The 13,310-nt window shown below is 41.5% G+C and overlaps 2 protein-coding genes across 2 annotated transcripts in view; both read right to left on the bottom strand.

Annotated features, from left to right (window-relative positions):
- LOC102025936 (olfactory receptor 4C11-like) overlaps positions 1-8,239 on the bottom strand; it is a 29,894-nt gene extending 21,655 nt beyond the window's left edge. Inside the window, 2 exon segments of the mRNA XM_013506351.1 lie at positions 5,127-5,199; positions 7,986-8,239. Of these exon segments, the coding sequence (XP_013361805.1) occupies positions 5,127-5,149 (23 nt within the window). The 5' untranslated portion in view covers positions 5,150-5,199; positions 7,986-8,239.
- On the bottom strand, positions 1,769-5,181 carry LOC102025276 (olfactory receptor 4C15-like). Its single transcript, XM_013506350.1, has 2 exons — positions 5,127-5,181; positions 1,769-3,949 (listed from the first exon to the last, which is right to left on the bottom strand). The coding sequence occupies exon 2, from the start codon at positions 2,924-2,926 to the stop codon at positions 1,898-1,900; it is 1,029 nt and encodes a 342-aa protein (XP_013361804.1). The 5' UTR covers positions 2,927-3,949; positions 5,127-5,181; the 3' UTR covers positions 1,769-1,897.
- Positions 8,240-13,310: the final 5,071 nt, after the last annotated feature.

The raw sequence follows: 13,310 nt of genomic DNA, 5'->3' as shown, positions 1-13,310 counted from the left end.
TTTTTTTGGTTTTTCTCTGGTACCGGGAACCGAACTCACGACCTTGCGCTTGCCAGGCAGGCGCTTTGCCGCTGAGCTAAATCCCCAGCCCCTTGAAAGTTCTTTGAATAGCTACAATAACTACAAACTGATTTAGTGTGAACATAAGCTACACAGCTTAAGCTCTAAAAACGTTGGAATGATCTCCACAGTGCTGAAGCAAAATCAAAAGACAAATAAATTGAAAGCTAAAATAGCAAGCATTATTTTGATAAAATTTTGCAAAATTCTGCTCATCAATACAGAGAGAGGAAAAGCTGGGCTAGATGTGTATCAATATCTGCTTATTCCTCTGGTGAATATTGTAATTTTTCTTTAACATTACCAGAGTTCACAGTGAGATATTGAGTTAAAATAGTAAAAATGAGTTTGCATTTGAGTGTGAGACAAAGAGATAAGAAACTGTGTTGGACACGACAATCTGACTAGAATAATGTTTCATTTAATTGTTCTTCAAATCTCAGATTCATAGACTCATAAAGTAAATAATCCTAATTTCTCCAGCTAGTTCTTAGGGGTAAATGACTTACTAAATATCAAAAGTCACTGTGAAGGGAAAGGACACTGAGAAATAACTTTTGCTCCGAGGACAGGCATACAATGGAGATATAAGGGAAAGGACTGGGAATACTCCCTAGCATGTCTAGCACGCTTTTGTTACAAAATTGGTTTTACAAAACACAGACACTTATTGCAGATTATATTTTAGACCCTAATCTTAATCCATAATCAACTTCCCCACAGGAGGTAGCGAATTCTTATCTATCTTTTGCCACATCTGTTCTGAGGAAAAAAACTAGTAAAATACATGTATTAACTTTGGAGATGGTGTGGATACAAAGAACATAATGTCAGTTAGTGTTTTATTAGTTTTGATACAGTAAGAAAAACTGAATGTTCACTATAAACAAATTTATTCCAGAAGTCACCTGACAATCTGAGAATAACAGACCTTAATGATGGCAATGATATATAAAAGGTTTCTAAATTTAAGTGATCTCTTCATTGAACATTGTTCAAATAGAATTCATTTCCGTTCAGTAGTCAAAGTCAAGGAAAAAGAAAATCACCACATAAATTGCAGTGTGATCTTCTTTTAAAATCCTTTTGTAATTTCTGCACCTCTGGTTACTCTCTTCTTAAAGGGCAAAAGGGTGATTACAGATTCAGCTTTAGTGTGGTGTTACTAATACGGTGTCTCTCCAGAGCTCTCTTTTACTGTTCTGGAATAAGAAATACTCACTGCTGCTCCTGTTTGGAATCTGGCCCTCTCCCTCTCCTTTACTTGATTATACTGGATGGGGAGATTACCTGGCACAGATGAATTCACACATAGGAAGATCACCTTGCATCTTTAAAGAAATTCAACAAGGATCAAATTAGGTAGCCAACAAGGATTGACCCGCACTGTCAGGTCATACAGAACCCGCAGCTAAGGGGCTACAGGTACTCAGTGCTCTGTCTGTCCTGAGTCAGACTTGCTTTGCAAGTCGCAGAGATCACCACCCTTCATAGGGTCACTTTCCCACCTGCACAGATGCAGTAACTTTCCATTCCTAAAGCGAAACCATTTTAATCCACCCACAGAAACCACGGAATGAATGAGTGGTAGGTAATCCCTTAGGTAATTTACTTTTCAGTTCATTTATGGATTATACAATTTCTGAGTAAATACAAAATTTAACTGTCTTTAATTTAGATATAAAGCATATCCACTTACCAGCTCAGAAGTAGTGCCTAAAGGGAAAGTAAAGACATCTTACAACCACAGGAAGGCTATTTCTATAGACATGCAGTAACACATTGCATCTTTTGACTGCTTTACACATGATTTTGATATTTGAAAAGTGATTGACTTTTACTCTTCACCAGAAATTGCCACCAATCTGTTCCACATTTTTCTTATAGCATTTTTCACATCCTTATTCCTAAAAGTGTAAATCAAAGGGTTGAGCAACGGAGTTAGCATGGTGTAAAAAATGGCCACCATTTTGTCAAAGGAGAAGGCGGATGGGGGCCGTGCATATATAAATATGCATGGGATGAAGAACAAAAGCACAACAGCAATGTGGGACCCACAGGTGGACAGAGCCTTCCTCTGCCCTTCAGAACTGTGCTTCCTCAGAGAGAACAAGATGACACCGTAGGAGAGGATCAACAGGGAGAAGATGATAATGCAGATGGACCCACTGTTGGCAACCACCAAAAGGCCAAAGATGTGTGTGTCGGTGCAGGCAAGCTTCAGCAATGGGTACAGGTCACACATGAAGTGGTCAATGACATTGGGGCCACAAAAGGGGAGCTGGAAAGTGAAGAGAATTTGGATGATGGAATGCAGGAAGCCCCCCGTCCAGGCTACACCCATCAGAGCATGACAGAGCCTCCTGTTCATGATGGAAGAGTAGCGCAGGGGCTTGCAGATGGCCACGTAGCGGTCGTAGGCCATGGCTGTGAGCACAATCACCTCCACCCCAGCAAGGAAGTGTTCAGCAAAGAGCTGCACCATGCAGCCTTCAAAGGAGATGGTTTTTCTCTCACAGAGGGAGTCAGCAATCATCTTTGGTGTGATGACAGAGGAGAAGCAGGCATCCAGGAAGGACAGGAAGGCCAAGAAGAAGTACATGGGGCATTCCAGCAGAGCAGGGCTGCAGACGACGGTCCCCACAATTAGCATGTTGCCCCCAATAGTTGCAACATAGACAAACAAAAATACAACAAATACCATTTTCTGAAGGTTTGGATTCTGTGAAAGTCCCAGGAGGACAAATTCAGTCACAAAGCTGTGGTTTGGCATGATTTCCAAAAGAAAGGTGAAAATATAAAACAATGACCATGCAAATTTGAAAGTATGATAAAAATTCAAACAAGTTTGTAATTGTACAGTCATCAATAAATTGATACAACATGATGGAAACTATTCTTGAGTGTGTACACCATCATTGAAAACACAAAATTAGAGATTTTTTTGAAGGTAGTAGCTGTGGATGAGGCAGAGTTTGGGTGGAGATGAATTATTGAATATTTGTAAAGGACCAATTTTTCAATATAGGTGGAACAGAAGAATGTGTGCACAGCTAAAAACAGAAGTAAGTTTCATTTAAGCCAAAACCTCTGATCATTGTCTAGTGGCCTCCTGATGTCAGTTACTGTAAGGCACCCTGAAGCTGTTCTCACGTGATGAGGAAGGAAAAGCTGTTATCGATTAATCATGTCTACCGTTGCCGTGGAACATGGCAGGGACAGCGAGTCTGCTGTCCTTGCTAAAATCACTGTCTTATTTACCAAGGGAGGAAAAAGTAAGAGGTGGTTTAGGAAGCACTGGAAAACTATCGCTTCTTTTCACAAGTTTCTTTAAAGCATTGAAAAAGGTTGAACATTTGTATGTATTAATTCATTCTTTATAATACAGAAAGGCCTACAGGAAGGGCCTGGCTATGGCTTGATGCAATGTATACACACATTAGCGATATTCTACTTCTTTTGTTCATCATTTTAAGAAGTGAACAGAGTTAGTGAAAACATTGTCACAATGTCTAAGTGAAGCAATGGGAGGAAAATAGCTGCTCAGGGACCGCCCCTTCCAGATCAGTCAGCAATAGTTCTTATTATCCCTGCTTTATTGGTGGGAAATTCATACTTCAAGCCAACAGCTGGTGGTTGGGACTTGAACACAGAACTTCTGGTGTCAATACTTGCATGATTTCCACCAGCTCAACAAGGAAAGGAGTAGAGATTTTCCTGCAGGCATTTGAAAAGAGAAGTGGTGTTTGTACAGTCTCCATCTGTCTAAAAGATGTGGACTCTGATTCTTTGGTTTGTGCATAAATGAGGCCACTCAATGAAGGTAACAGAGCAAGTGATGTGGAATCAGAGGTGAAGACCAATCCCAGCGCAGGCAGATTGGCAGCAGCTACATGGGTGGGGTAGAAAAACAACAGATTGAACATTCTTTAGAGTCTTCAGTCTTTATTCCAAACTAGTTGCATAATATGACCTTGCATGAACAAATACAATTCTTAAAGGTGTATTATTACAAAGTCACATTTATTTGACCTTATGGTGCAACAGAGATGTTTGTTCACAGTATAACTGTTTGTCTCCCAAGACTATGTCAGTGTCTAATTTAAAAATGTGAAAATATTACTCATGATAAAATGCCCTTAGCAATTGTAATTATAATTCACTCACTTAAAAGCTCAGCTGCCTTATGAACAGGAAGCTTTTGCATGAGTCCTCCAGACATATACTACAACTCTGAGTTCATTTTCCATGGGTAGACACAACATCAAAAGACGGTTATCCCCAACTGTTATGTGAAATACACCAGTCAAGTAGCATTTTCGTGTGTATTTTTTTTTCTTTTTTTTTTTTTTCTCCAGTACCAGGAACTGAACTCACGACCTTGAGCCTGCCAGGCAGGCACCTTGCCGCTGAGCTAAATCCCCAGCCCCTTTTGTGTGTATTTTGAAGGACAAACAGGCATGTGTGTATTTCTTGTTAAAATAGGTAAATAAAGCAATAATCAGGCTTATTATGAGAAGAATAATAATAAGCTGATTTTTTATGACTGCCACAAAAATATCTTTACATATTAATAAAATTAATGTATACAATTATATACATTAGAAGCTGTCTTTTTACCTTATTAATTTATTTTTCTCCTTTTTTTTTGAGGTTTTTGGAAACAGGATTTCATTATGCAGTTCAGGCTGGCCTTGAACTCACTATCTAGCCCAGGCTGGCCTCAAACTCACATTGATCCTCCTGCCTCAGCCTCTCAAATGCTGGGATTGCAGGCCTGTGCCACCACGCCCCAGCTATCCTTTTGCTTGCTTTAAAACAACCACCTCTATTATATTCTCAGATTTATCACTTTCAGGCTCTGCACCACGAGTGATATATCCACTCACAAGCTATCAGCACGGACACAAGAATATGAACAAACTCTGTAAGGTCATCCAATCACACAAGAACTATTTATTGTAAAGAACAACAGTATATACTGCAGCAGAGGTCAGCTTAGGATAAGGTCAAGGCAGGAAACACAAACAAGGAACACCAGGAAGAACTTGGGCTTCAGATCTAACCTCTGGTAGTTATTCCACAGCATGGAAAGGGTTGCATAAGGTTCTTAAGTTTCTCAAATGCTCCGACTTCACTCTGCAAATGGATATAAAGGGAAGGGCTCTCAGTAGGTTTCTTGTGAGGATCAGATCAGACCACGGTGTGGAGCCATCTGCACCCAAGGAAAGGTGACAGTGAGTGGTGGGAACAAGCTGCCACACCCGGGACACAGCAGAAATGACAACATTTTACACCTGACCCCTGCCTTGCTGTTGCCGAGGATGATACACGCCCTTATTTTTATAAATATTTTCATCCATTGCAGTGCAGAAAGGATATTTTTAAAATGCGCAGCACTTTTAGATGTCTGAGAAATCTTGAAAATAAGACCATGGCACTGAGGTCTGTTCGTACCCACTCTGATTTCCCATAACCACATTACACAGAGAAAACTGAGTCCCGTGATCAATCTAATAATTAAGTAATGATTTTCTCTCCCCTTCCTTCTTCTGATGTATAACAAAAAGGAATGAGACTTTTGAATTAAAATATTCATTAGATAAAAACAAGCTCACTCTTTTCTTTTTTTCCACATAAAGGAATTTCCAGAATCAGTACTAAAACACTGACCATGGAGAACACTGTGTCTGTACTTTATGATCACAAGGTTTACAATTTTAAATCATTTAAAAAGTGATTGTCCTAAATGCATTCTGTCATGCAGCAGTGAACCCTACCATGGTGTTAATGGTTTATGTCTGTGTGTCCCCCCCAAAGCCTCCTGCGGCCCTGGGGCAGGCTATTAGAGTTTGAATATGGGTGTGAGAGCTACACCCGCCCTGGGGTGGATAGTTTGCATATGTAAGGGAGAAGAGGAAGCTGCTTGGAGAGATTCCTCCCCCATTCCACCCTGGTGTGTGTGTCCCGGTAGCTGCTTGGCTGTGCTGCCGCCCTGAGATGCAGCCCTCTACCACGTGCCACTCTGCCTCACAATCATGCCTGGTATGCATTGAAACCTCCACAAACTGTAAGTGAAATAAACCTTTCCTTCCTTAATTTTGGTCGTCAGGTATTTTGTCCCAGCAGCAAGAAAAAAGTAACCAAAACACATGGCAAAAAGACAGTAGTAGAAAAAATTCAGTAAATGTAAATAGAATCCAGTTCATAGTGAAAAGCATTGTATCTGTGTTTATTGCATAAATTTGACAAATGAACTCAAGGCAATGTAAGCTGACACTATTAAAGGCAACTAAGTGAGTATAAACTGGAAATAAATCTTTAGAGTATATTATTTCTATAAATATAAAAATACTCCAAATAAAACATTGAGTTGAAAGAAGATATTTTTAATTCTCTACTATGTAGAAAGTTAACAAGCGCAGCAGCAGTGTCCACTGGCCATGTATTATTGGACAAAGCATCACACACGGAGCTTTCTCATCCGTGAGAGAATTAGAGAAGTGTACTGCGGTTACGAGCACCCTCTGCTACGTGTAAAAGGAAGATGTGCATATGAATGCCAGCTTATTTTATGCAGCGTCAACATCACAAAGTGAGCGGAAAGCCTGTTACTCAGGAGAATAAAATATTTTCTTTAAGTCATGCTTTTAAAAAATTCTAAAATTGCAATATTGATTCATTTCTATAATGTTTTGGAAAACATATTAGCAAAAAATATTAGAGTGATAAACATATTTTTATTTATATAGTAACCCTAGCCCTAAATATTATTTTAAAAATGAAGAGATGGGAAAAGGCTTTTCTGTCTTTCCGCTGGTGCCTTTCCTGGCGGAGAGAAGCCTGAACCTTCCTGTTCACTGTGGTCTTCTGACTTAGCCACGACAGCTAGCACTAAAGCAGCACAGACTTTCAGCCACTTACGTTTTCCTGTCCATTCTGAGGCAGGAGCCTAAGGCCCCTCATGGCACCAACTGCACTTAGAGAAATGAAGTGCACTGCATTTATCAGAGAACTCAACTCTGCTTTCAACCACTATTTCTAACCAGTACCATCCCTCCCTCTGCCATTTGTCAGTGTGTGGTTGTGGTGAAAGTACCTTTCATATACCAGGGAGATAGCTCAAAGGCACAGCACCTGCCTAGAAAGTGTGAGGTAGTGAGTTTGGTTCCCGGTACAAAAAAAAAAGAGAGAGAGAGAGAGAGAGAGTAACTTTCATATTCTGTCAATAACTGTAAATAAACACAAATTTCAGTGCTCAGGTTCACCTTGATCTTATACCAGTGTTATTTGCACAGCTTCAAAACATTCTGCTTTTCAACCTAAGTATTAGGAAGGGAAGATCTTTACAGGATGAAAAATATATATTTAGAAAGGACATTTCTATGTTATTTCATTTTAATCTGGAAAAAAAGACCGACAGTCGTTTTAGTTTCTTTGGAGTTGAAAGGAAGAAAGGAAGGAAGGAAAGAAGGAAAGGAGGGAGGGAGAGAAGGATGGAAAGAAGGAAAGAGAAAAAGAAGAGAAAGAGAAAGGGGCAGAAGAAAGGAAGGAAAAAGGAAAAAGAAAGGAAAGAAAGAAAAAAGGAGGGAGCAGAAAAAGAAGAAGGCAGGAAGAAAGAAAAGTAGGAAGAAAAGAGAAAAAAAAGGAAGAAAAGAAAGACAAAGACTTGCATCTGTACCAGCTGCTGTCTACTGGGCACTTACTAAAGACCAAGTGCTCTTCTCTGAGTGTATTATTTCTCCATTTGCATATTCATTGGTCTTGGTAATAAAATCCTCACTAAAAACAAAGAGGCTGAGGGCAAGAAGCACGTAAGCAGCTCAGGTGTGCACCGTTCAGTGGAAGGCCCTTGCCTGGCATTAAACGCAGCAGCCTGACTGAAACTCCTACACTTTTGCAGCAATGGAAACAGCAGCCCTTACCGCAGCCCAGTTCCCTGCGCATTCCGAAGGGGAAAGGTCTCACTCTCTATAGATAAAAGTCATGTCGCTGGTCAAAACATCGTGCTTGCATCCAGCTTGTCCCGCTCCATCTAAAAGGGAGAGGAGGAGACTCCCTGGTGGTCAGGGCGGGGGATGCTCCCCCTGCTGCTCCTGTGCTCCCTCCAAAGGGCTCAGCAAAGTTGCCTCCTTGTTTACCGAGTGGAGTTTAGAGAGGTTTCACAGACAGGGCATGAGCATGTGCTGTTGCTTCTACCCTCCCAGGATTTGGAAATTTTCCACCAGCATGATTTTTTTAAATTTATTTTTGGTACCAGGAATCAAATTCAGGACCTCACACTTGCCAGGCAGGCACGGTGCTACTGAGCTATATACCCTGCACTTAAGTGTGATTTTCTAAGATATAGTTCTGCAGCTGTGCGTGTGTGTGTGTGTGTGTGTGTGTGTGTGTGTGTGTGTGTGTGTTTTCACCTGTTCAAGGCTTATAAACGTTCATGTCCCCAAATAATCTGATATTTTTCTTTGTGTCTGTTTTTTAAATGTGCTTTTCAGTTTCTGTCTAATGATGCTTCCCTTTGCTACCATAATTTAAGAATAAAAACCTATCGATATGGAGATGCCACGTAGTGCCTATTTGCAGAACTCAGGAAGAAAAATTGTGCACTTCTTAAATGATAAGAAATCATCCGTCAACCCATAAGGAAAATATGTATCAAATTGGGGAATAGTGTAGCAAGAAGTGCTTATGAAAGAAAAACACTTTGTATAAAAATGTACAAAGAGGCACACATTAACTGTCAAAAAGTAATCTTAAAAATCTATGACTTTAAAACTAAATACACAGTTTCTGGAGATTGCAGAGATTTATTTCTTTTTTTATCCAGATGATGATATGACAGATCTGTTTAGCCTGAAGAAAAACTTGGGCTCAATACTTCAGACTCTTTAAGAAAGAGCCCCAAACAAAAAAGTTAAAATAGAGCTTTAAAAATTAGGATGTAAGTCTCCAACACATCACTACTTATTTTGTATGTGTGGTGGATATTTTCAAATTCCTCTTTTCACAGTTTTAGAGGTATGCATGGCAAAGATCTGGGAGAGGACCAGGAAAAGACACCCACACACAAAGAAATTAGAAGACAAGCTCTCGGGATAAAATAGGGTCAGTGGAATGACTTGAAGGAGGCTAAGCCAACGCAGTTCTAGGTCAGAGAATGGGTTTTAGAAGACCAGGAGTTTGAAGAGGGTTATGCAGAACAACTAGCTAATCCAGCACAGGTGTGGTTATGCTTCATCCCCTTAGTAGGCAGTTGTTTACTGAAACCCCACTGAGTGTCAGGCACCAAGTGGGCCATTGCGTGTGTTACTGATTACAACTTTGAAGTGTATTTTGGAGTCTGCTGTAATGTATTCTAGTTTGCTGTTTTTGCTGAAAAGAGCTTTGGCTGTTCAGAATACTTCGCAGTTCCATACAAGTTTAAGGTATTTTTTCTAGATCTACAAAGAAAGTTATGGCAATTTTGTTAGTGATTACATTGTATCTTTAAATTATTTGGGGTTGTTATGACCATATTGGTTCTTCCAATCCATGAACACAAGATAGATTTCCGTTATTCGGATCCTCTTGCATTTCTTTCATCAATGACTTATACTTTTCAATACAAATGTCATCATTCCTTTGGTTGAAATTTTTCTAGATTTTTATTTACTGGATATTGTGAGTGGGATTTAGTATCTTGATTTCTAGTCCAGGTTATTCACTGTTACAATACAAAAAGTTATTGATTTTGTACCTGGCTAAGGATGTCAGCTTGATTTTTAACTGCTTTCAGCTCTCTGTTAGAGTATTGAATCATCTCCCTTGTTCTTTTGAAGCTTGGTGAGTTTCCTTAAAATGCTGTTTTAGGACTCCAGCCATGGGTTTTCCCACGCTTCCAATTAGTTCCTGGTGGCTTGTTTTCGCAATGACTGACGTCTGGGTTTCTTGGAAGTTCTCAGTACTTGTTGGTGCGTGGCATCATCTGGGAATTCGTGGATTGGGTCTTCATTCCAGTCCTCATAATGAAGCTTTTTCTGTCCAGCTTTCCAGAAAATCAAGACTTCTTACTTTACCTGAGCTTATAGTCACATCTGTGCTTCAGCACTGGAGGACACCTTAGGTCCACGTTTATCACAAGCCCACTGTTGGGCTTGTATGGTCCCTGCTGTAGCACTAGCAGGTGATCTAAGTTTAGGTTTGTCTCAAAACTGCAGGTGGCATATTTTTCAGCTTCAGTTGGGGAAGACCTAGGACAATCTGTCCTGTAGGTCTGTATTGAGGTTGAGGGTGAGCCCAAATATCTCCTGCAAAGTTACTGGCCTATGGTATGGAACTGTAGGATCTTGCCATTTTTGGCAGAATCACTGTGAACAGAATATGCAAAGGAGTCTGTTCAGAAGCTGTGACCATGAATTCTGCAGTGTCCGGTCATCCTCTGAGCTCACAACCCACTAAGAAAAGTGCAGCACTGGGGCAAGGTCCACACTGTCACAGGCTGCCTACTGCTAGGTGAACTCGTGGCCCAAAAGTTCCATGACCAGTCACATCCAATGGGTGGAGTGGAAATTCAATAGACTGATACTGTGTGTCCCTGCCTCAGCCAGGGCTATTCCTACAGCTCTCTGTAGACACTGGTGGCTGTCATTAGGATCTGCTCAGGGTTGAGATCCCCATTCTGCCACTGAGCATTAAAGCAGTCTGGTGCTTACTACTCTGACCTGTGTCCGGTGCATGGTATCTTGCTCCATGCTGTGTTGCCTGAGGTTGGAGTAGGGTTGGTGCAGTCACGTCCCTACCAAGACTGACATTAAGCTTGATTCCATCCAGGTCTCATAGTGACAAGGACCTGCAGTCTCATGGGGGCACAACCAAGCCAGTGTTTTAGCTCATGGCAATGCAGGAAAAACATGTTCATCACAGAGAGTACAAGCTTCCTTTGAGAAGCTAGAGCAGGGATAGACAGAACTGTGTCTGAAAGCACTGGTCTAGGTATCTCTACCTTGCCTGAGGTTGGGAAAGGTGTGGTCAAAATGACCCTTTGATAGTAAAGTGCGCCTCTCCTGATTTTCCCAGGGTCTTGTATCATCTGCAGGTAGGATGAGCTCATTTCCTTTATCAAGGGCAATAATGATGTAGGCCACTGGCACCAAGGTCTCTGCCTGTTGTTTGGGCAGGTCTAGAAGCCCTATCTGTAGTCTCTGGCCTGATAAAAGGGATCTCTGGTTTCTGTCTGGTGGACCCCAGAAGGAACAGCAGTGCAAACTCCTGTGATAACTCCTATACTCTGTTCCCCGTGCATGGAAATTTCCATTTGCTCCCCAATGGGAGGAGTCCTGGGAGCTATTATGGGCCTGCCTGACTAACAGAGCTCCATTGGCCTGTCTTGGATACAGTCTTGGAGCAGGTGTCATGGCCTCTGCCTGTACTCATTGTCACTGTGGCGTGTCTGATGCTGGGTTTCAAGGGGTAGGCCCGGATTTAATTCTTTCTCCTTTCCTCAGGCTTGAAGGATCTTTCCACATGGAATGGGGGCAGGTGGCATGCAAAATTCTTTACCTACTACTTTTTTTAATGTGTCTTTTCTTACGATATAACACACGGGAACTGTGATCTCTCACCTGCTGCCTTTAGCTACTGTACTGATATGTTTGAGGGATGTCCCAACAAAGGACCTTGATTTATGCAATAGTTCACCTTTAGGAGGTGCCTACATAACATGCAACATGATCAGTATTCCAGGCTCCTGTCTTTTCCTCTCAGGAAATCTCTCACGGGTCCACAAGTCTAGATGGGAGAAAGGAGACAGTAGAGCAAGACAGCACGCTATCTTATGGCTACTCAGTGCGGTAAGAAAGTACATGAGACTGAGAATTTACAAAGAACAGAATCTTCGTGGGGAAGTCCAAGATCAGGGGCAATCTGCTCGGTTGCCAGGAGGAGCTGGAGGTGCTGCCTTATCACTTCGTCTTGTAGAATGGTGCACTGTGAGGTCCTCCCATGGGAGGAGACAGACGAATAAGAGTGTTTATGCATCTTTTGCACAGGCTAAATATGAGAGCTAAATAGGGATGCGTTGTGCCTAATGGTGACCTTAATCTCTGCAGTCCTTCTAGGAATGAAGGTTTGCTTTTGATACACTGTTTTCCCAGGTAGAGGCAGCTGTACTGGCTTCCATTTGGGTCTTGGGTAAAACATCATTCATTGCCTGACTTTCATAGTCCTGGCTCCGACTGGATGGCCATAGTGGTGTTTTGGAATTGATGGTGTCAGTGTCAGCTCATAACCAGTGTCCAGCAGTGCCACAGGTGTGATTCTTTCCTTTCTGTCAACATATGGTTACCCTGATAGGACGCCAGAGATCGGCTGGGGGAAAAACATAGTAGAACAAGTTACAGTGTAATGTTTCTGGCAGTGTCCTGTGGTCTCCCCTCAGATGGATGTGGCATTTACTTTATTCCAAGGGTTCTGGGTCTGAACACAGGGTGATATCAGGTGATTGGGTAAGTCGGGGCCACTTACTGTTGTCATGACTTAAGGTTCACTGTCATTCATCTGCTTTGAACATTCTCTACCAAAACAAATCTTGTAAACATGTAGCGATTCCTATTTTACCTCCAGCAATAGCATAATTCATTAGCCTACACCGAAGGCCTGCCTACATGAGGCAGACCATTTTGCTCAGGGACAAAGCATTTGCCTCCACTGTTATAAGTTCACCCAATATCTTTGATGTTTGAATGCTGCCACTTTGCCATCATCACTTCAGAATCCAATCATGCCTATCGTATTTCTGTTCCCAGATTGTTTCACCATGGCCCCCACTGTAAGGTCTGGCATACGAAGAAGACTAGTGACAGAGCAGTGTAATAGTGCAGGTACTCCTCTTCCAAATCTTTTACTTAAGGTACTGGACAAAGGCACATCCTCAGGACCCTCAAATTAGGATGAGTAGGTTTTACACGGCAAACCCATTCCACCATTCCAGTTACCCTGAGCCTAGGAAACCCTGCATCAACAGTAAACCACAGAACACAGGAATCCCCAGCTCATTCACAGTGAGCCACTCTTCAGTGCGTATTTGCCAACCTACCAAATAAGCTACTGTCATTCTTCTTTAAAACTTAATTTCATTGTTCCACATTTGTATACATAATGACCACATGCATCATAGGGATATTTTACCTACACATTATGTATCTGATTCTTCTTTTCCTCCACATTCCGCTCACCTCTCTTTAACCCTTAATTCTATGAACTGTAAATTAAGT

This window comes from Chinchilla lanigera, unplaced genomic scaffold, assembly GCF_000276665.1.
Source record: "Chinchilla lanigera isolate Chin_1 unplaced genomic scaffold, ChiLan1.0 scaffold00110, whole genome shotgun sequence".
NCBI classification, from domain to species: Eukaryota; Metazoa; Chordata; class Mammalia; order Rodentia; family Chinchillidae; genus Chinchilla; species Chinchilla lanigera.
Note: the sequence above shows the minus strand (reverse complement) of the source record. Positions and strands in the feature narration are given on the sequence as shown.

Coding starts and splice junctions, on each gene's coding strand:
- LOC102025276 (XM_013506350.1), bottom strand. CDS start 2,926: ATGACTGTACAATTACAAACTTGTTTGAATTTTTATCATACTTTCAAA.